The following is a 21,926-nucleotide window of genomic DNA, read 5'->3' as shown; positions in this document are numbered from 1 at the left end:
CATTAGGTTTGTTGGGACTTGCTGCACTGACTCCTGCCCAGCTCACAGTATCAAATTAGCAACACTCAACACAGACTTACTGTAGCTCAACACCCACCACCCCTCTCGTGTTTTTTCAATCTCTCTTCTCTGTCTCTCATTCTTACACACACATCTCACAGATTTTACTTACACTTGAGTACACACACACACTCTCTCTAACTTCTTGCTCTATTCACCTCTCTCTGTTCATCACCATCTCACTCTTCTTTCACTCTCTCTTGCTGACTTCCCAAGCCAACTTCTCTCTGCCGTTGTGTTGCTAGGTTACAAACTAGTTGAAGGAGTGGGCGTAGTGTGGTACCACACCCCTGGTAGAATACACAAGTGTGCGCATCTACACATTCAAAAATATTAAAGACACAAATATCCAAAATCTAGTTTGGCAAATTCATTATAACTTGATCTTTGGGAATCATGTGTGTCAGAAAAAGAGACTGCATGAAATTTAAGCACTGCAGAAGAAATTACCGTATTTCCCGGACTACAAAGCGCACCTGAATATTAGCCACACAAGCTAAAATCAGGGGAAAATCCTGTTTTGTACATACATTAGCCGCACCTGACTAAAAGCCGCAGGTGTTTCAATGTTGACTTATCATATGTAAGAGAATATGCACAAAGGGAATTGTCAGGAAAGAGATGGCTGTTTGGAGACACACGCCTTTTATTAATATTTTGAAAAACAAGTTATGGGTACATATTTGCATAACTTTTTAGGTATATGTACAAGTAGCGGTAATTACAAGTACAAAACATGTACTGTGCTTCATAAATGAGTAACAAATGTAGTACATAACAATAACCTACAGCACACCAGAAAAATAGATTCAGACCAAGGCTGGACTGGGACAAAAAATCGGCCCGGGCATTTTGACTAGAGACCGGCCCACCAGGATAAAGATTGAAAATGTGACATCATTCAGGGGTAAAAACCGCAAAGGATTCTGGGAACTTGTGGCAAGAGGTACTAGCGCACGCAGGCTTTCAATTGAACTCAGTTACACAGGGATAAAAAGAAACACAAAAAATGGCAAGAAGCTGTTGTATTATTAACTGCAACAGCCGGTCGCATGACAGCCACGGGAAGCCGATCGTTTTTTTTTAAATCGGATTACGTCCTTGAAGAGAAATGTTTTAAGCCATGTTTCCGAAGTAAGAGCCGACGGATGGTCTGGATATACCAAATATAATGTCCCAGAACACTCCAGCTCACATGTTAGTCTGCTCCAACCATTCCCACAAAGGTCAGAGTTTTTTAGTCGTTAATACGTCATTTTTCTTAACATAATTGGTGATATAGGTTACAAGCAAGTCCGGCGCTGAACAGAAATTGTCGCGCTATGCTCCTTTGTTTATTGTGCATAAATAGTAAATTGTCCTGACACAATATTGCGTTTCACTTCTGTTATTACCATGGTACATTGACAAAAACATATACTTTTATTCACAGGATAAAACAGTTGTTTTGTATCACTAATTGTCCAGTGCGATTACAGCATACAATATTATTGTCACTGCTACATTTCTGTAATGAACCAGAAATTATTTCCACTACTAATTAATTACCGTTGAGCTCAAAGGTTATATTAATAAACGGTTAACAAATGTGTATTTATGACGACGATTTGTGAGACTGGTAAACTTACCTTTGTTCGTACGATGGTCTTTCGTTCTACACCGTGCGTTTCAAGGTCCTGTACCCATCTGTCGGTAAACTGTACCTGGGCTTGTTGCAGTGACCTGAAGTTACTAAACTTCATGAGTGTATGCACTCACTCCAAGAACCGTGTAATTATAAATATGAGCGTGGTGAAAGTTGGGCAGCACGCTAACGTCTTTTGTCCCTCTGTGTGCTTGTAAGGGTCTAACCCTTTCACACCTTTGATTTTTTCCTCGTATCCTTTCTTTGTCTTTTCGTCGAGTCTGTCTTTGTACGGACCGGCATTGTTCTCCTTTTGTTTTGTACATTCCTTTTTTGTGCGGCAAAGAAAAAACAAGAAGGTATTGGAACCGGAGAATGAACGTTTTGCGGTGCTGCAAATGCTTGCATTTGATGCGGTACTTGGATTGTTTTGCCACGAGTTCCCGGCATGCAATGCGCGAAAATCACGTGATTGCTAAACAAGGGGGCGGGTGCATTCGGCCTCCTCGGCTGTAATTGGTCCAGCCCAGAGTCGATCATGACCAATTGGCCAATCCAACACCTTTCATTATATATACCCTTCCTAAAAAAAAAAAAAAAAAATCCATCGGCCCATAAAAACAAAAAATCGCCAGCGGCCCACCGGGCAAATGCCCGGTATGCCCGATGGCTAGTCCAGCTATGATTCAGACTAACTTTTAGGCTCAGGTGCAGTGACACGGCTTTAACAAGAAGAAAAGTCAGTCATTCACCACCATCTTTCTCTTCTTCCTGCGCACTAAAACCACCAAAGTCCTCTCCTCCAGTGTTGGAAACGAACAGGCTCAGGATGGCTTCGTCATCCACTCCATCCACTCTCAGCTTCTTTCCTTCGTTGTCACTTTCAAAACCAAACAAATCCTCGTTGTCAGTGTCAGAGTCGAACACCCTCAGAAGGGCCGTGGCGGTGTCCTCCATCATGCAGCAGTCCAGCCCTTCGAAATCCGTTGGTGATCATGGATGTTTTCACACTTTTCCACGCTGTTAGAATCCAATGGTGGAGTTGGGCATAACTTGCTTTTTGCAAGTTTATCGCCGCACATCATCCAGGCCTCCAGCTGAACGCGTAGCGCTACTTTGAAGTTTGTTTTTCGCGCTACTTCGTACGGCACTACGTTGCCTGGCAGATGGACATGTGACCAACATACCACTCTTGAACCCCGATCCTTCCGCCAGGCAACGTAGTGCCGTACAACAGTAGAACAAACAAAACAAATCCGCTCATGGACAATCCATAGAAAAGCCGCACCTGACTAAAAGCCGCAGGGTTCAAAGCTTGTGCAAAAAGTAGCGGCTTATAGCCCGACAATTACGGTAGTTGCTTAATCAGTTAGTTGTATGAAAAGATCAGCTGACTTGTTTAGTGTTTCTCACACACACACTTTGCATGTTCTTTTTTTATCCGAGACAAGATATAATCAACATAGTTTGGAATAATACACAAACTTTTATTTTGAATAAACTGGTTACCAGCTAACATAAGGTCTGTGTTGTAGCCAATTTGAACGTCCACCATTTGAAATGCAGCTGGCGATGGCAATTGTTCTGCTATATTGGATTTGGATTTCTGCTGCAAGTTGGAAGGTCAGTCTAACCAGAACCTGAACCAGCTGGAGAGCCAGCGGTGCTGTGTTGTAGCTCACTGAGTCTGCAGAACGAAAAGAGGAATACTATTGCCAGTGGCAGTGCAAGACTATAAAGATGAAATGGGAAGAACTCATAAGACAAACACCTGATTATTGTTATAATATTATTGTTATTATTATTATTGCTTTTATCGTGCGATCGTGGCTCAATAGTTGGGAGTTCGCCTTGTAATCGGAAGGTTGCCGGTTCGAACCCCGGCTTGGACAGTCTCGGCCGTTGTGTCCTTGGGCAAGACACTTCCCCCGTTGCCTACTGGTAGTGGTCAGAGGGCCCGGTGGTGCCAGTGTCCGGCAGCCCTGCCTCTGTCAGTGCGCCCCAGGGTGGCTGTGGCTACAACTTGCCATCACCAGTGGGTGGATGACTGGATGTGTAAAGCACTTTTGGGTCCTTAGGGACTAGTAAAGCGCTATACAAATAAAGGCCATTTACCATTATTATCATGTTACAATATATTGGTAGCATTATGAATTCATTTAAGAAAGTGTGTGTGCGCCTTTCTCTCATGCACAGGAACACACATGCAAATGCAATACAATCTAATTCTGGGGGAAACACTTATTTATTAAGTTAAAGTTTGTCTCCTGGCATTGTCGATCTCCTTTTGTCTGCTAGAGTCTTTCTGAATAAGCAGCTGAATCAGTTTAAACACCTGAGAGGGGCAGGGAGGGCTAGCTGGTTAGCAGAACTATCAATATAACTGTGACAAAATTAATTCCTAGTTAATGTTTTTTCCTAAGTTAATCACAGATCAGCTGTTCACTATAGTGTATAAAAAGATAAAAGCTCAAAATACACTTCAGCCAGACATCATTCTACCTGGGCAACCCTACCAAAGTGTGATAAGCGCTGACATTACATATTTAAAGGTTTCATACTCTGCCATGAATTATACATGTGTAAAAGTAAACCTCCGTGTCCCTGAATTGGGGCAAATCTTTGAATATGCAATTTGGTTCAATTCCATCTCCACCAACACCTACACCATTCACTCAAGCCTAGCTCCCCGCCTCCTCACAGACTGCAAGCTGTAATAATTCATCCATAATGTTCTACTCAAAAACCAGAGGAGGAGCAAACTGAACAGGTATCAGAACGGGCATGAATTTTATGTGAACTACAATGTTATAAATGTAACAACAGTTACCAAGCATTACAAAGCATTACCAATTAATGCATTAATGTACTCACATTACATTTTTCTGTGACACAATAATGATGCCAGTATGTCACATGGTCACATAATGTAGAATTATCAGCTTCATATATTAGAAGAAAAACAGAAGAAAATCAACTATTTTTATCTGGATTTACATAACATACTTCTTTTGAGTGGAGATATGCACATTCCTTCAAATTTGTTACCTAAAAAGACAATAATGAGATAGTTATACGTGCTGTTATTGGGATACATATGTGGAACAATAGGATGTCAACTGGCTATTACAAGGCAGTGTATCTCAGGCCATGTTGCAGAATAAGGCTATATAAGTAGCAGCGGAACGAATTACCTTCTACAGTGACCAAACAGAAAAATAATGTCATTTTTACTACTTAGCATTACATCTATTTTTCTTTTTTTTTTTGCATTGCAACCGCACTACAGTACTGCACAGTATTAATATTGGGCAGTGGGCACACCTCAGGTTTGAGGGGTGTGTTGGCTGCTAATCTCCATGGCAAACTAATGACTTCAACCTAACAATGACAACTTACCACATCCCTGTGGGTTGTGAACAAAAATGGCCATTGTGCACATCAATTAACTTTCACTACTGTGTCATGATAAGCGACAGTTTATTACACACTGAGAAGAAGGACTGATGTCCAAATTTAAAGCCTTGTTTTCCTGTTACTATGATGTTGATCAGTCTGAGCAATTTGTCTAATGCTCAACTTGTGTACAGTTGTACACAACTGTACACAAGCTTCTTCTTTATAGTTATAAAGAAGACAAAGTAAAAGAGGAGTAATGTTGTTGGTGTAGCTAGGTCGAACTGAGACGGCATAAACAGGCAGTAAACCATAAAACACTTGGTTGCCATTGTCTATTTATATCTTTTTCTGGACCTCGCTAGTTAACAACATTAAACATGACTGATACCCTTGTCTTTCACAAAATGGCAGGAGTTTGTGCCTCTGTAACGGCCTAATCTCACACGGTGCCCACCATGCCTCCAATAGCAGTTAGTGTGAGACTGGAGGCATGGTGGCTAATGTTAGTGGTTTAACTAACATTAAATATAACAAAAAGGTGAGATATCTGACAACAATGATGATCTTTTATTATTATTATTATTATTAACTTCACCTCCATCAACCGCCAAGTTCTCCCAAGATATTAACATGATTTGAGATATTATTTCCACATACTGAATAAAACATTCAGGTCATTTTGCAATTTTTAGTCATTATACATGCCAGAAAGGAGGAGCAGACCAAGGATCTGATCATTGACTAATGGCTTGTAATCGGGAAGTTGTTAACCAATGAGCAAGCAGCTTCACAGTCAGAGCCGCCATATTTGGTTTCAAAACACAAAGCTGTTGTTGCCAAAAAACACTCATCTTAACGCTTCAGAACGAGTTCTCACAAACCTATAGATGGCATTATGGTGGCTATATCCATCTTTTATACCATCAATGTTTAAATTTAGAATATTACATGAATATTGATATTATTATATATTGCTGATAATATATAATGTTGTAAATATGATAAACCATCAGCAACTCTGGCAAGTTACCGCCACCAGGCAAGTCAATTTGTTACATCACGTCTCCTTTCTCAAGCTGTCAAACTCAATTCTGTTGTCACCACTCTGGTCCATTAATTTGCTTGCCCACCTTCTGCAAGCCAGTTAGCTTTCTCTGTTCTCTGTGCCTTAATTCTGTGCTCCTCTGTCATTCTACCTTTCAGACTCTCATTCATGCCACCTGCCTCCCCATCTACACCTCATCATCTCTCCAGTCACTAGTATCTAGGCCCCAGGAGGTCCTGTCCTACTTCCTACCATTGTTGGACTCCACTCTGCTGCGTAGCTTTATCACAGTCTAATTATCAAATAGTTTATTACCCAAACTCATTGTTCCTTTAAAAAATAGTTTTAAGTTATTTCAAAACATCCTATTTATTCATTGTTTAAGTCCACAAATAATCAAACATTAGCGATAACTAATCTCCAATATACACCAATCCAACTTTTTCCAGTTCTGTACTGATGATATTGGCACTTTGGCTTCAGGTATCTGCTGATACCAAATACTGAAATCATACCACAAATAAATTAATAAGCCTAATTTATCACTGTTCTCATTAGTCGTTTTTTTATGATAAGCAACAGACTCATTAAACACCTCTTTGTAAATTAGCAGTTTAAAACCTAATATAGAATGCAGAAAAAATCACTAAAAAATCGAAATAAATTTGTCCCAATTTCAGCCTCTACTTATCTCAGTTTGAGAGTTTTTAGTGTGCAGCTCTTCACATCTAAGAAAGACAATGGCTAACTGAGTTGACAAAAGAGAGAAAGGAAAACACTGTTGGTGCTTTTCATTTGTGTCAATGCACTTTGCAGTTCATTCAAAACTACTTTAAACATGCAAAAACAAGCTGTAAGCCTAGCAGGTGTGAAAGACCTGCAAACTTGAAAAATGGGCAGTTAAAAAAAGCAAACGAATTCAAAGACAAAAAAACATAACAAAACATTTGTCAAATTTGAAAGCAAGGGCGTAGATTTGGCATGGACAGAAGGGACACATCCCCACCAATATCCAGCGATTACTGAATCGTCCCCACCAATAATTTGATCTCTTCGAGTAAAGAAAAACAAAACCTATAGAAAAAAAGAAAAACGATCTGTCAACGTCTCGTTCACCTGACGGTGCAGAAAGAGTTAAATTACATTCTCTACTGGAGTCCTACCTCATGTGACAAATATGGCCAATGTGATTGGCTGTGCCTTTCAGGGAGCTCTGTTTAGTTTTATCAGCTGCAAGCCTGCGCTGCCAGGACCTGCAAGGAGGAGAGGAGGATGGCAGCAACAAGGAAGAAGCTGGATATAAGAGAGTGTTTCAAAGAAACCTGTAAGTCACTTAAAGTTAAGTTCACTCATAAAATGTGTCTGTCATAATAACGTTACAGGCTATGCTAGGCTATGGCCCACATCAGTCTAAAATTGTATGTAACCACGAATAACATGTTTTGGAAACTAACTACACAACAGGCATCACTATTAGTTATTTCAGTCTCCCAGAGTAGCATTTCTAATTTTGATTGAAACTGTCAGAGAAAACGGCAGCCTCGAGCGAGCCAGGATATTCGTTTACAGAGGCTGTTAACATTATATGTCTAACGTTAAAATGTTGGTGACACAATAATTTCATCCTAATGGCACTGACGTATTCATAGGGTTAATTTTTGAGACAAAATATCATGAGGTAGTTATGATTTTGCAAATATTCCACCTTGTAGTGCAGTTTGCACAAATAGTTTTAAAAATGCACTCACCCTACAAACATTACAGATGTGTGACTCATCAGCATGGTGTGTCTAAAATGTTGCATACCGTAATTTTGCTGAGAGATCTGTTACTTTGTGGTAATCTTAGATGAGTAGTTTTATGGACAAAAACCACCAGGTCATTCAGTGTTCCCTTAGTGCTAATGTATAAGAGATGTTGGTGTACTATAACTGAAGTAATGTTGTTAAGTCCTTAAAGTCATATTCTTTTATTGTCATGACTCTATTTTTATTTTTGTATGATACTTGATTTGTCTGGAATATGGCTGAAGTAAACTAAAGCCTAAAATACTTAGTCATTTGTTTAATAGTAATTTAACATTATATAATTCACATATAAAACTATGAATTTAAATTTTAAATGGTTTAAAAGCATGTAGAATAACATATGTAAGCAAGTATATTTCTCCTTTTTTATCAAGAAGCAAAAACAAAAAGGAAGAAAAAAAAAGAATCAGGGCAGGGTTCGGTGGCTGAATCATCCGTCCCCACCAATGCCAAAACCAAATCTACACCTTTGTTTGAAAGGCTCAAAAGAAATGACAAGCACATCCGTGGCCAGGTGAGGCCAGAACCCTGAGACTCAATGACACATTAAGCAGATAAAAGAAGTGTTGTACTTGCATTAGCTGTTTAATTAAACTCTCAAAAGGAAGTCCAAAGAGATCTAAAAGGAGGCCTTTATTATGCTGAAAAACCAAAATAAACCTGTCAATCTATTGGGTTCTCAAAAATAACAGTAAACAGGCTAAACAGTTAATACTTTTGTTAAGCCTCTTGAACTAAAATGGAAAATCTGTAAATAATAATAATAATAATAATAATAACAACAACAACAACAACAACAATATAAGAACAGATATAAGTTAAAGTACTTCTTATCTTGATGGCCTGAATGTATTACTTTAGTGAGTGAGGGTTTATAACCGTCCTGCAATCAACCCTAACTTCATGAATGTTGTGATGTTCAGTATTTGCACAAACCATCAAAATGAGTAATACAGAGAGGTATATTAAGGCTAACTTCACTGATGTGAATAAGACAGGAAAAACACTAAGCAAACACAGGTATAGCTGAACAGCTTCAACACCTGCGAGACAACATTTGGGCATCATAATAACTTTGAAAAGGATTTATTAAAGGTTTATTTTATTAGCATGTCCTGGTAACTGGCAGCCAATGAAAATGATTATTTTTCCTTTTGCCTCCTTGACTGTTAACAGTTGTTAGACAAACATAATAGACTTTCACCTAAACCACCCTTGCAGGTATACTGTTAAGAGATTGTAGTTCATCCATTTATTGATTTACTCTATCAGCTTCCCATTCACCCATCCAATATAATCCCATCATCCCTTCACCAATCAGACCATCCGCCCATATTCTCTTTACACGCACCTCAACCAGAAGCTGCCTTCCAAGGTCAGGATTACAACTACAGGAAAATGGAGGCACCAGCACTTAATTCAGAATTCATCTAACATGTGTTGCACTCATTTGTGTATTGATATTGCGCACAACAATAAACATCATTAGCAGTTTTAGTGTATGTTCGTAGCTTGTTAAAATAAAAGGTGGCTTTGTTCTAAAATGACTGGTGACCACACCTAATCTGTTTCTGTTGGCCAAATGATGCCAAATGATGATGAGACAGAATCCCCACCAGTGATGGCGTTACAACGGCGTTACCGTTACTAACAAGAAAATGCGGTGCGGTCGCATTACTATTTTTCAACAAACAGACGGTTGAAACTGTCTTCAGCTTACCGCACCTTATATCAGTTGCATGGAAGTAGCTGTCCATGTAAGTAATCTGGGCGCTACAGCTTTAAACAGCTGCGCGCGGTCCCGCGGATGGCAATCACTTTCTGCCCGACGATCACTTTTTTGCACCACACCTGGAGCTCAGGGGGGCAAAACAATCGCATGAGTGCTGCTGCTTGACTGAGGAAGAATAAAGTAGTCGTGGTAAGCCAATCACATGACCCGTTCAAGATGACAAAGCAACAAGGTGATATATACCAGTTTTTAAATTGTGTTGATAGGCCACGTAAAACTAGAGTCATGATAAACAATATATACGAGTGTTTTTTTCCTGAATAATTTCGTCATGTTTACTGTTTAAGGACATCACTAGCAAGCACTCTCTGCATATGCCCCAAAAAAAAAAAAAAAACCAAAAACAGCCCTTTCGTGGAAAAATACACCATGTCAACCAATAAAAAAATAATATGGAAACATGACATTTGGTTGTTTAGGAAGAGGGGGAAGATTGAGGAGTGACCACGAGAGAGAGAGAAAGAAAGACAGCAGAAAAAGAGAGAGAGAGAGAGTTTTGAGATGTGAGAGATTTGTGACGTTTAGCGTGTTTGGAGTGTGTAGTTAATGTGTTGTCTTGTGTAGTTAGCGTGTAGTGTTGTGGATAGTTTTGTGTTGTGTGTCAGAACAATGAGGCGACTGCTGTCTCCAGATAAAAAACAGGATGAGTGACACACCTGCTGCTGTCAGACCTGCAGGTATCAGGTTGTGATGTTCTCCTTTATAGTGGACAGAAATTATTTTTTTGGGAGTGGCACAAATAATTTAGGTAGCATCCTATTGAATGCAGAACAGCTGATTGTTATGTAAATAGTTTGAAATGGTTATTAAAAAATGGGGTAAAAGGTAAATGGCTGCTAATAACTTTGTTGTTTGCAAAACTTGTGCATATGATTTTAAAATTGACAATTTATATTTACATTTAAAGTTCTGAAATATGATTCATTAAACATATTTGTGGTTGTTTCTACTTGGATTTTATGTTTTTTGTCTGATTTTAGATCAATTGTGTTAATACAGTATGTCAAAATGAAAACATAACTGTAAATTCAGACACGCGAGGTTGTGCTGAAACAGATGATACCAAACAAGGCAAAGTAAATCGTTTTTAAAGGAGAAATGTAGAGGTAAAATCAAAAGTGGTTAAAATGGCCAATTATACCCTGGACCCCAGAGGGTTAAACTTTTTTTTATAATGCGGTAGTTACTTTTAAAGTAATTAATTACTTTTAGAATCTTGTAACTCAGTTACTAACTCAGTGACTTTTTTGAAGAAGTAACTAGTAACTATAATTAATTACTTTTTCAACGTAACTTGCCCAACACTGATCCCCACTGATGCACTGGTGCCTGTGTTTGACTCCAATCAAGAGTACAATCTCATTCATCCTCCATCTTCTGCTCTATAAATTCATCCAACCAGCAACCACCTACTCATCCACTGTACCATTCCTCCACCAGCCCATTCATCCATCTAGGCACGTCTTCTTTTGTTATCAATTCTTCCCACTGAACCATTTCTACACCCATGTCTGCTCACCATCAGTGGTATTGGACTGTAGTCGCCGGCAGAGACCCTCTGTGTCTCCATAGCTGTCCTCTATCTTCTGTAGGGCATCAGCCCCTCGGAGCTCCATCAGCTCCCTGAGCTCCTTCACTGTGACCCCAAAGTCTCCCCCTGCATGGCTGCCATCTGCCCTTCCTCCTCCTCCACCCCCACCTCGTGTCCCTTTGGGGTAAAACTCCACAGCGCTGTTTGCCATTTCACCCATTGTGGCTGTTGTTGACATGTCAGTAAAAGGTTTTGTGTGTGTGTGATTTTCTTTCTCTCCGTTGTCTACTCAGGCCCCCTTTGGTTTGGATTCTGGAGGGTTGTTCATGTGCTCAACAGTCCTGTTTCTGACTAAATGTTTTATTCAAAAATGATTTTATATCAGGGTAATATGTATTTTTTTCACTTTAATGTCTTGGCAATAGTCTCTCACTGCTCCTTTAAATCTCCATAACTGAAGAAGGCTGAAGAGGAGGATGAGGGGGTGAAGGACAGCGAGCAGGGCCACTTCAGAAGCGTGACATCTGAATGAATCCAGCTTTCTCTTCCGTCGTCTCCTCTGCGACTCAACTCTTTCCTTGTTTCTGTCCCCCTCCCTCCAGAGTCACGGCCAGTCCATGGACAGGCGCAGGTACGGTCAGGTGGACCAGCTGTTGGGCTTACTGATGGGGATGAAGTGATGATGAATGGATGGAGAGAGGGGCGATCAAGGCAAAGGCAGCTGATAAATAAGAGACAGGATGTGGAGCCAGTTCAGAGGTAGCTACACCAGGACCTAAGAGCAAGAGAGAGAGAGAGAAATTACCAGCCTGTTCTACTAGTCTCAGTCATTGAGATTACATCAAATCATTTCTCGGGGCAAGTCGGCAGAGTCAGATGCAAAACTGGTGCTTTCTATGCAATAGTTAAAAATGAAAGCATTAATCTTAACATAAATAAATGTACAAAGAGGAAAAAGTCACAATAAAACCCTGAAACGCAAAAACCAAAGATCATCACCCATATAGTGTTACGTTCCCCTGAGGGGTCTAGGCAGTTAAGGGGAAGTAACAAAAAGTGTCCAGGTCAGAAAAAGGAGTCAAGGAGGCAAAAGGGTTAAATTAAAGAGTTTTATTAAAGTAGCTCAACTAAAAGAGACGGACAAGCCGCTATCACCATTTAAGAAAACAAACAAAACTCAGGCGTTGGTCAATAAAGTAAACCCTATGTCAAAAAGAGAGAGCAGCTCACTAACTGCAAATATACCAAACACTCAGCTCACTAGCTGCAACCACACTAATGGCACTCTGGCCCAGAGCTCACCTTTCCCTGGGCTTAAATCTCTTTAATTACTGACGAGAGTCAGCTGCACAAAAGGGAAAGGTGGCACCTCAGGCAGAAGAGGTGGTGGGACACGCCCACACAGGCACCTTCAGGAGGAGGCCCAGCTAGGGCCGTAACACCCCCTCCCATAAATACAAACCCGTGGTTTGTCACATAATTATGATAACCAAAACAACTAATCAAGTCCGTAACCGTTGCATCACCAAATTGCAGGCTTTCCACCTACCAAACCCCATAGCAACGGTTAGGCATTGCCTGCGGAAGCTGCCAACCCCATCTCAATGGGTTCATAATACGGACTGAGGGTCGCCGCAGACCCTCAAAATAGTGTCCCATGTGATAGCCAGGGCTTGGAACGATCACATGTGGAGAACCCAGGAGGCAGCTAGCAGGCTTTACTGAAACACAGACATGTTTGTTAGCAAGGGATGCAGGTCTGAGGGGTGGTTTTATACATGATCTTTCTCCCTGCAAATCATTTTGAGGACCGGAGAACCACGACTAACTTTTCTCAAAGCAGGCCCTTTTTGCTTTGAGTGGGCTTTCTGTTTGAGTTTCAATTTCAAACAGTTAGCAACGAGGTGTCCAGGTTTGTGGCAGAAGAAACAAAGCTTCGTTTTGGGTCTCGAAACCACAACTTTTTCAGCCTTGTTAGCTGGCCCACTCTTACCTCGCCAAGATGTACTATGGCACAGAGGGGTATCACATTCTACAGCATTTATTTTATGACTTAGGGTGAACTCATCTGCCAGTGTGGCAGCCTGCTGTAATGTGGAAACCCTTTGTTCACTTAAAGAAAGAGCAATACACTCAGGAACAGAGTTTTTAAAATCCTCCACAAGCATGAGCTCACGTAACGACCCCAAACTGTTAACCTGGCTTGCAGAGCACCACCTACCAAAAAGCTTTGCCTTCTCCTGAGCAAAGTCAAGGTAGGACTGACCCTGTGCCAACTCCAAACCTCGAAAATGCTGCCTATAGGCCTCAGGTACAAGCTCATCGGCTAGGAGGACGGCACTTTTAATCTTTTCATAAACTAGGCAGTCATCCCCGGACAGACCAGAACAAGCTTCCTGAGCCCTACCTGTGAATTTACACAGCAATATCACCCCCCACACGTCTTCAGGCCACTGTAATGCAGTTTCTATGCTTTCAAACACACTGAAGAAGCTCTCAACACTGGATTCACAGAAAACGGGAACCAGGTGGATGTTATTACTTACAAACAAGCTTCTAGACACCTGTGCACTGATAGCCGTATCATCCATTTCGGGGGCGGAGATATAAGCTGGGGATGAGCTGTGAGCAGTGTGGGGTGTTCTTGGTGTGTAGTTATCCTGCCTGAAGTGTGGAGTTGTGGAAAGAGTATAGCTGCTTTAGGTGAGAAGTGTGGGCTTGTGGGCCTCGGCAGCAGTAAAGCTAGCTGCTGCTAGTGATAGGGTGAGCTTGTGGGCCCCTGGAAGTGCCTCCTCGTGGTGTGGAGTTTTTGTTTGGTTGTTGTGTTCTTTGTTGTTGCAACCTTTTTTTCCCTTTTTCCAAGTGTTATTGGTAAAACGGCGTTGCCGGCTCTTTATGTTAAGATTATCTATAATAAAGACTATTTTATTTACCAAAAACACCTGTCTTTTTTCCTTTCATTCTGTTCTGGACTCATTTGTTACTGGTCCCCTCACTCGCATGCCTAGACCCCTTCGGGCAGACGTAACACTGTTAAAAGATTTTTTAGTACAACTTTGGTAAGCCACACTGCTTGATGGATTGTCAGAGCATTACAGCTGCCATAGTGAGGATCTTCGCGGAGTAATCTGGGTCCAAAACTCCATCCTGTTCAGGTCCCAAAGTCAAACGAACACTAAGAGTTAAAAACGGTCTAAATTATTTCATCTTTAAGAAAATCATCAGCGTTGCTGCTTTATCGGGTGTAACAATTAAGTTTAACATCCATGCATCCATGAAAACAGAATTTATTAAATTTAACGGAGTTAGAAGTTAACAGGAAGTTAGCTCGCTAGTTTACACCTAAACATTTCATACCATGTTCTGACTGAAAGATTTTTGAAACTAATTAAAACGTACAGCTCTGCTACCACTTCCAACATAAATGAAGACAGAAAACTAAACAGCAGTGGCGTTTTCAGGGTTACTGAAGTTGGACTACCTGGTATATAATATTGTGCTATGTGATTGCTAGCGACACAGCTATGTTAGTATAACATTAGCACAGTGAAGCTGGAGGATGAACGCCAACTTTTTTTCCACTCAATAAAAGTTAACGTGAGGGATTCTGGTGGTTGGGGACAAATGCAATCGCATAGCAGGATGCTATACACGGGCCAAACTTCAGTCAGGAGAACAACTGAGATTACTCATCCACAATACGAGGTTAGTTATTAATATACTGCAACAACATGGGAATAGAACAGCTGTGAGAGAATTCAACATTAATGAATCAATGTTACGGAAGTGGAGGAAGTGCAGTTTTTGGCTTTCCCCATATTTCAAAAGTGCTTCATCTCTTTGCTATGACTGTCGCCCGCCATAATTTGCAGATGATAATGGTTTTAGCCGCTGCGATGCTTTCGACCAAAACAGGTGCAGCTTGATGACATCATCAACATTGCGCTATCGCGATAGAGTGATATAGTCAAAATCTCTATCATTGGCCAAATTTATATCGTTTCTATCGTATATCATTTATATCGCCCACCCCTACTGTAGACCATTGTCAATCAATCTCGTGCCGTGTCTCCTCTACAGTACAGAATGCGTTCAGCTTGTCAAATTTACATAAATCTTCGATCGCTAGCAGTGTGACTCTGAAGTGCTGTACTGTATGTCTGTAAGTTTTCTCCCCAACAAACACAACAATGTCGTGTTTTGCACCGTCAAAGGCAACCGCGGGTGCCTTGGTTTCATTCTATAATACTAGAGTAATTTTTCTACGAAGGTTTGAACTTTGAGTGTTTAAACAAGTGAGAAAAGTGTGAAAATGCTCATGCCTGTCTGAGAAAAGTGTATAATGTGTGTAATGAGGAGTTTTACAGCCTATAATTGTAAAAAATAAAGTTGGCTACTTCGCGGATTTCACCTATCACGAGTTATTTTTAGAACCTAACTCCCGCAATAAACGAGGGACCACTGTAACACTCAAAGGTTTTGCTTTAGTTTGCTATTTATACCCTTGTTATTAATTTAAAATACAGTTGTTGCAGTACATTTATAATGTTCAGCTTCTGACAGAAATAATATTTAAACCATAATTGACCTTATATTTTCACATCTCACTTAAAATTAAAAAGGAAGAGGAAAAAGTCATCCTTGTATTTTATATCATGACATATATCAATATGAAAATAGTTAATTGTTTTCCATATCTCCCAGCCCTACTCTGGTGCGTTGTTGCTCAGTACTTCTCTGTCCTGTCCATGTTACTGAGCCACAAGCTGTGGGACAGAGAGCTTTTTATCGAAGATGTAAAATATTGGTCCCAAATTCAGAGCTCTTTCCTCCCTTTCCTTAAAGTGGGTCTGAGAGGGTCTGCTCATTTCAAACTTAATATGCTTAATCTCTACTGTTTACTGTGTGTGTACTCTTTCATGCTTCACAGTTAGGGCTGCTCAATTAATCGAATTTTAATCTCGATTACGATCTGGGCTTTCAACGATCATTAAAAATGACTGAGCCGATTATTAGCCCCTCCCTCGTGCTTTACTCTCGCGCTGCTCCGTGTGGCAAATCGAGCGCACCTCTCTGCGCACCTCTCCGCTGCTCTTAATTGTTGTGACAATTAAGAGCAGCGGTCCCCAACCTTTTTTGCGCCACGGACCAGTTTATGCCCGACAATATTTTCATGGACCGGCCTTTAAGGTGTCGCGGATAAATACAAAAAAATAAAACGAGTACCGGTACCGAAAAAAAGAAAATTTATTCATAACACACGTGAAAAGACCAAGGAAAACCGAGTAAACGATAAAAACGATAACAAAATAACGCTGAAAACCGATAAAAACCCTGAAAACCATACGTTTCACACCTGAGCCTCAACTCTTGCGGCCCGGTACCAAACGACTCACGTACCGGTCCGAGGCCCAGGGGTTGGGGACTGCTGATTAAGACTACCCGAGGGAAGCTCGGAAAGCTCGGAAAGCTAAGCAGAAGTTATTTGGAGAGGAGAGTGACTGCTGTTGGTTGAAAAGAGAGGTAAAAAAAACTTCAGTGGTGTGGAAACACTATGGGTTCGCGGAGTCAGACGTGGATCAAGTAGACAGAGTGTGTAAACGTTGCTACAGAGCAACACTGCAAAGTTCACTAAACATAGATGTTTGCATTTTTCATTTATTTTTTATATTGCAAACATTTGCACACTATTTTATATTATTTTTTGACAATCTTTAAAGTCATTATTCAATACATTGTTATTGTTAAATAAATATCGTCAAATAATCGAGATCTCAATTTCAGTGAAAATAATCGTGATTATCATTTTTTCCATAATCGAGCAGCCCTATTCACAGTTCAGAGTAATCTTACACTAATCATTTATGAAGCTCCTCAGCTGATGCTGATCTAAAATAATCTGTTTTCAGTCCCCTACCGCTCCCTTTCAGATAATTTTCTTCTGATTGGCTGCCCCTCACAAAGTTTTATAAAGTCATGTGAATAAGGCTTATATGCGTGCCACCAGACCTACTCTCACTGACATCACACAGAGTCAAACAGAAAACAAAAGACTGTGTCAAAGTACGTGAGTGGAGCAGTCTGAATCCTGAGCTTTTCACTCAGACCGATTACTTACATACGATAACCACATTAATTGAAAGACTGGCTATGTTTTACAGTATCATGCACCTTTGGAACAGTATACAGGGAACAGAAATACGGGTAAAGCAGAATAGACCCATTTAAAAACAGAGCACTGCAGTTTTTTATTTCTTAAAGAGGACTAAACTGATGTTTTACAGAGAACTATTTACAACTGTGGGTCAAAATGCGAATGTGTGCAAACGTGGGAGAGCATGTCACCCAATGTAACACTGTGCCTAAATAGCAATAGTGGGGGTTTTTTTCTACAGCCATCCATTCTCTAACTTCTTTACTTCACAATAGAGGACTTCACGCAAAGTATGTGTGAGACGTTATTCTTTAATTCTACCACTCAATAAAATAGTTTTGTATTTACAGCACTGCACTGTTTTAGCCCTACTATCCCCGGGAATCTTGTCCTGCATCATACATGGGGTCACCATATGGTTATAGGGCAGCCACATGTCCTACTGTAGAGCCCCTTGATGTAGTTGGGAGGTCTGTGATTATTAATGTCGTGGGAACTCACTGAATTTGCAAGTAATTTTAGCTGGTTTGGTTTTACATCAGATGGAATTTTCTAATCCCATCCCTAATGTAATAGCCCCAGCGAACCGCTGGGGCTATTACATTAAAAAAGGGGGAAAAAATTTGAAAAAAAAAAACTGAAAACGCCACTGGTGGGGAAACTAGATATATTCTTTTTCCTGCTTTGGATATTTTGATATTTTTGTGGGACTTCTAAACAGTAAGCTACCCTGTCATACTCCGGTAGTATTAATTTAGACCAGTTGAATACACTACATCTGGAATTTCCTGAAGTGAGCTCCTCATCTTAATCTATTGAAAAACAATTTCCTAATCACTGACATGTTAACCTATCTCTGGGACAAATTTCATTAAAATAAATCTGACACCAACAACACTCAGCATCGCCTAGGACAGCAGCACATTCCTTTCTCTTTCCACTGCACCAACACTAACGAAGCTTCATCCTGCATGAGCAAATAGCACCACCTTTAACTATTCTCAGCATCACACATGACACATCAGATTCTTTTTCCCTATAAGAGTATTTTACATGTGGACGAGCAGAAAAAACCCCAAAGTGAAACTGATTATTAATTCCTTTTCTCCTCCCTCCTCTCCACTCTTCAGTCTCTGCCTCTTGCATCTTCTCCCTCCCCTTTTTCTTCTCTTCCCTGTCATGCTTCTATCCTGACTGAGAGTGTTAGTTTATGACTGAGTCACCCTCCTTTGCCTTTGAAGCTTCTTCTTGCTCTATATCTATCTTTCTGCTCCATCTATATGGTTTTACCACCTTTTTGTGTTCTTCCATTCTGTGTCTTGTGGTGTCTCATTGCTTGTTATTATTTTTACCTATTTTTACCTCCGCCCCAATCCCAACACCCTTTTCTTGCTGCTCTCCCCGTCTACCTGCTTCCTGCTACTGCAATCATTTATTTAGTCAGCCAGTTGCACATTTTCTTATCCAGCCTGATGTCTTACTCACTGATTCCGTCTGATTTTGTAACAGTCACGTAACAAACAGCTTCTGTTCATCGTCCAAACTACTGCACCCAACTCTGAATGTGGCCTTCTGCTTGACTCAGCTTTGATGTGTGCAACACACAAGTGCATGTAAGGCTGCATTACATACATAGCAAAAAAAGAGAAGCACTTTGTTTTGTCATGCATTTCTAACTCTTATGCACACAAACCTTTAGGCACAGGATGCAAGCATCACAAATGGACAGTAAGCACACAAAGACACAAACCCTCATGCCCAGAGACATCAATTATATGATCTGTCATGACGCACACAAATGTGTCATACACAACAACGCTTTCAAAATAAGAGAGTCAGCAAAGGGGGTAGGGGTGTCCTGTCCTGACTGAAAATGTGTCTGAACATGAAAAGAGTCAAACAAAAGGTCACCACAATTGTCAGCAGCCTGTCCATTTATACTGAATGCTGGACCTGCTTGTCCACACACTATCCCTTAGAGGGTTGAAGCAATTTTATTTTTTTTAAAAAGAGAAAGTGTCTGTTCTGTTCCCTCTGGTGTTTTCTCTTCATTGCAGCAGCAAGGAGGTTGAGAAGTGTGCAGAAGACACAGGAGAGAAGATCCTCATGGGATTTGAATTCGGGCCAGGAGGTCCATGTATGCTTTCTGACTTTGTATGTGTGTGTGAGTATGTGTGTTTATGTGTTGTGTGTGGTGGATAGAGGCAAACCAGGCTCCACAGACTTGAGCATGTGTAACTGAATAAGTTTGTGTGCAGCAGTGTGTTCACGTTTCTAAATCTTGTGCACACTGTTGTCATCTGTGGTGAGATTGTCCACATTCCATGTATGCGAGCGTGTCAGTATTCCCTATAGCTCGCTGCAGTCCACCTGTGCACCTGCAGTCCTACTTTCCGAAAGGCCCTCTGGTGGGGCCTTTGTATCTGGGCAGCTGCCTGCCTGGCTTGGTGCCAGTCACACTTCTGTTATTCCCCAGTGGGAATAGCACACTTAGAATTTAACACAGTCAAGAGGCTGAAGCCATTAAAGGTGGGCCGCCAACAGGGCTTAGATATCCACATTACGGTAGAGCCCGTTAAAGAAACAGGATAATGATGAGGGGGGTGGGGATGGAAAACGTTTGAGAAAGACAACAAAATGTGGGCATAAATTAGGGGAAAGAAAGAATGAAAGAAAATGGCCTAGTGATAACTAGTTAATGGGTACTATCGTGTATCCATCTGTATCCATCACATCCAGCATTGATATACTCAAGGTATCCCATGTCCTTCCCACATGAGCGCATATACATCTCCACCCACCCAAAGCTAAAGTCACATTCACACACATTACTAATTCTTGGTGCACCTGGAACTGCCTCATGCAACAGTGTATTTCCCATTCAAAACGACCTTTCCTGGTCACCTTCACACTTACTCAAGCTTCATCTCTCGGCTCATCTTCAACACATACAGCAACAAGAGGAGGTTATGAATAAAGTCGAGACACTTACACGGCAGGCCCGCTCAAAGGCAAGGAGAGACAGAGTGAAGCCAGTGGTGCGCCACTAGCTTACCCGATGTCCCTCCGCAAGGTTACTGGCCCGGCCACCGCCGGCCCACTCTGCCTAACTCACACCCACGCGACGCCGGGCGACATGTGAAGATCCCTTGGGCCACGGATCATTACCGGATCAAAATGAAACCTCTCCGCAGTTGGCGCTGCAGGTGCGATGCGCCGTAACCGAGACAAACAACGTAACTGATCCCAAATAGCCCTTACATGTCTGCTGCATACAGCGCCCGGGAAAGGCAAGAGACAGGCGCGAGAACAGCGCGTGCTGCTCGGTGATAATGTGGGACTGTAGCCCTTCATCAACTGACACGGGACACGGATGAGTGGACGGATGGAAGGATGAATATATATGTAGATTTACACACGCGTGTGCACGCACATCGGCGCGTAGACGCGCGTACACGCAGGCACACACTTCCTTATAATGTCATAGCGCTGCTCGCCAGGTTATTATGGTATGCTCTACTGTATAGGCTTTATTATAGCTGTGTAAGGCCTGCGATGACAAATGCCACATCAGGCCATGTTGCATATTCTGTAAGCCCGTAAAAACCTCCCGACATGCGAGTAACGAATCACAGCGAAAGCAGCACATCTTCCCCATTAAAAAGGCGCTCGGGTACCCGGGGTAAATAACAGTGACGCACGCGAGCACGCACGGACTCATCGACTCACCGTCCAGGCCGAGCTCAAGGACATCAGCATCAGCGCGCGGGTGGGGAGGCAGAATCCCCGTTAATCTGCGTGTGCGTGGAGCGGAGAATGTCCCAAACCGGATGAGAGGACACGGGGGGACAGGGAATGCGGCAGCTCCCGTTGCCTGGAGTCCGAAGGAGTGAAGGGATGAAAGTCGACGGCCGTGCGGGTGAATATTCCGCTCCGCGCGGTCACCTGACGGTTGGTCGGCGGAGTTCTGCGGCGGTTGGAGAGAGAGAGAGAGAGAGAGAGAGAGAGAGAGAATGCGCCGGTTGAGGGTTTAAACACCTCCGTTGTGGGGAGGGGGCGTCCGTGTGCCTGGACGAGGATAGCTACTCCCTGCTTTGAAAGCAGCTAATTTAACCAAATTCGGCGAACTGTGAAGGGCAGTGGGAGAAAAAGGAAAGAAAAGAAACGTGTGAGGAGAAGCTCATGCGACATCTTTGCAGGATGAGGAGGAGATTGAGCTGCTACCAGAGCTCGCGCGCACAGGAGCTCAGTCTCAGCATCCGTTAGAGGGGGTTGAGGAATGCTCTGTACGTCACCCCCACCTACTCGACTGCGTCATGACGACACCAGACACACCGCAACGAACGTTTTCCCTCTAGAGCAGTCTCTGTTATCAGTTGGCATCTAAAGCCATCTTTTAAAAAAATCCCAGCACGGGCACGCATTGATCTCAACATTACCTTTTAAAAATAAAGCTTCCAGTCGTTCACTTATAGACCTAAAGCCACAAACTAACCATTCTAATCCACTTCAC

The 21,926-nt window shown here is 41.7% G+C and overlaps 1 protein-coding gene across 4 annotated transcripts in view; it reads right to left on the bottom strand.

The window, feature by feature from the left end:
- atp2b3b (ATPase plasma membrane Ca2+ transporting 3b) overlaps nt 1-21,657 on the bottom strand; it is a 105,951-nt gene extending 84,294 nt beyond the window's left edge. For all 4 annotated transcript variants that reach the window (XM_085259071.1, XM_085259072.1, XM_085259073.1 and 1 more), the window contains exons 1-2: nt 21,143-21,657; nt 11,248-12,034 (exon numbers count right to left, since the gene is read on the bottom strand). In XM_085259071.1, the coding sequence (XP_085115197.1) occupies nt 11,248-11,497 (250 nt within the window). In that variant the 5' untranslated portion in view covers nt 11,498-12,034; nt 21,143-21,657. The remainder of the gene's footprint in view (nt 1-11,247; nt 12,035-21,142) is intronic.
- Nucleotides 21,658-21,926: the final 269 nt, after the last annotated feature.

This window comes from Mchenga conophoros, linkage group LG20 (genome assembly GCF_057382185.1).
Source record: "Mchenga conophoros isolate Kocher_MC1m ecotype Shallow Benthic linkage group LG20, M_conophoros_male_GT1.1, whole genome shotgun sequence".
NCBI classification, from domain to species: domain Eukaryota; kingdom Metazoa; phylum Chordata; class Actinopteri; order Cichliformes; family Cichlidae; genus Mchenga; species Mchenga conophoros.
Note: the sequence above shows the minus strand (reverse complement) of the source record. Positions and strands in the feature narration are given on the sequence as shown.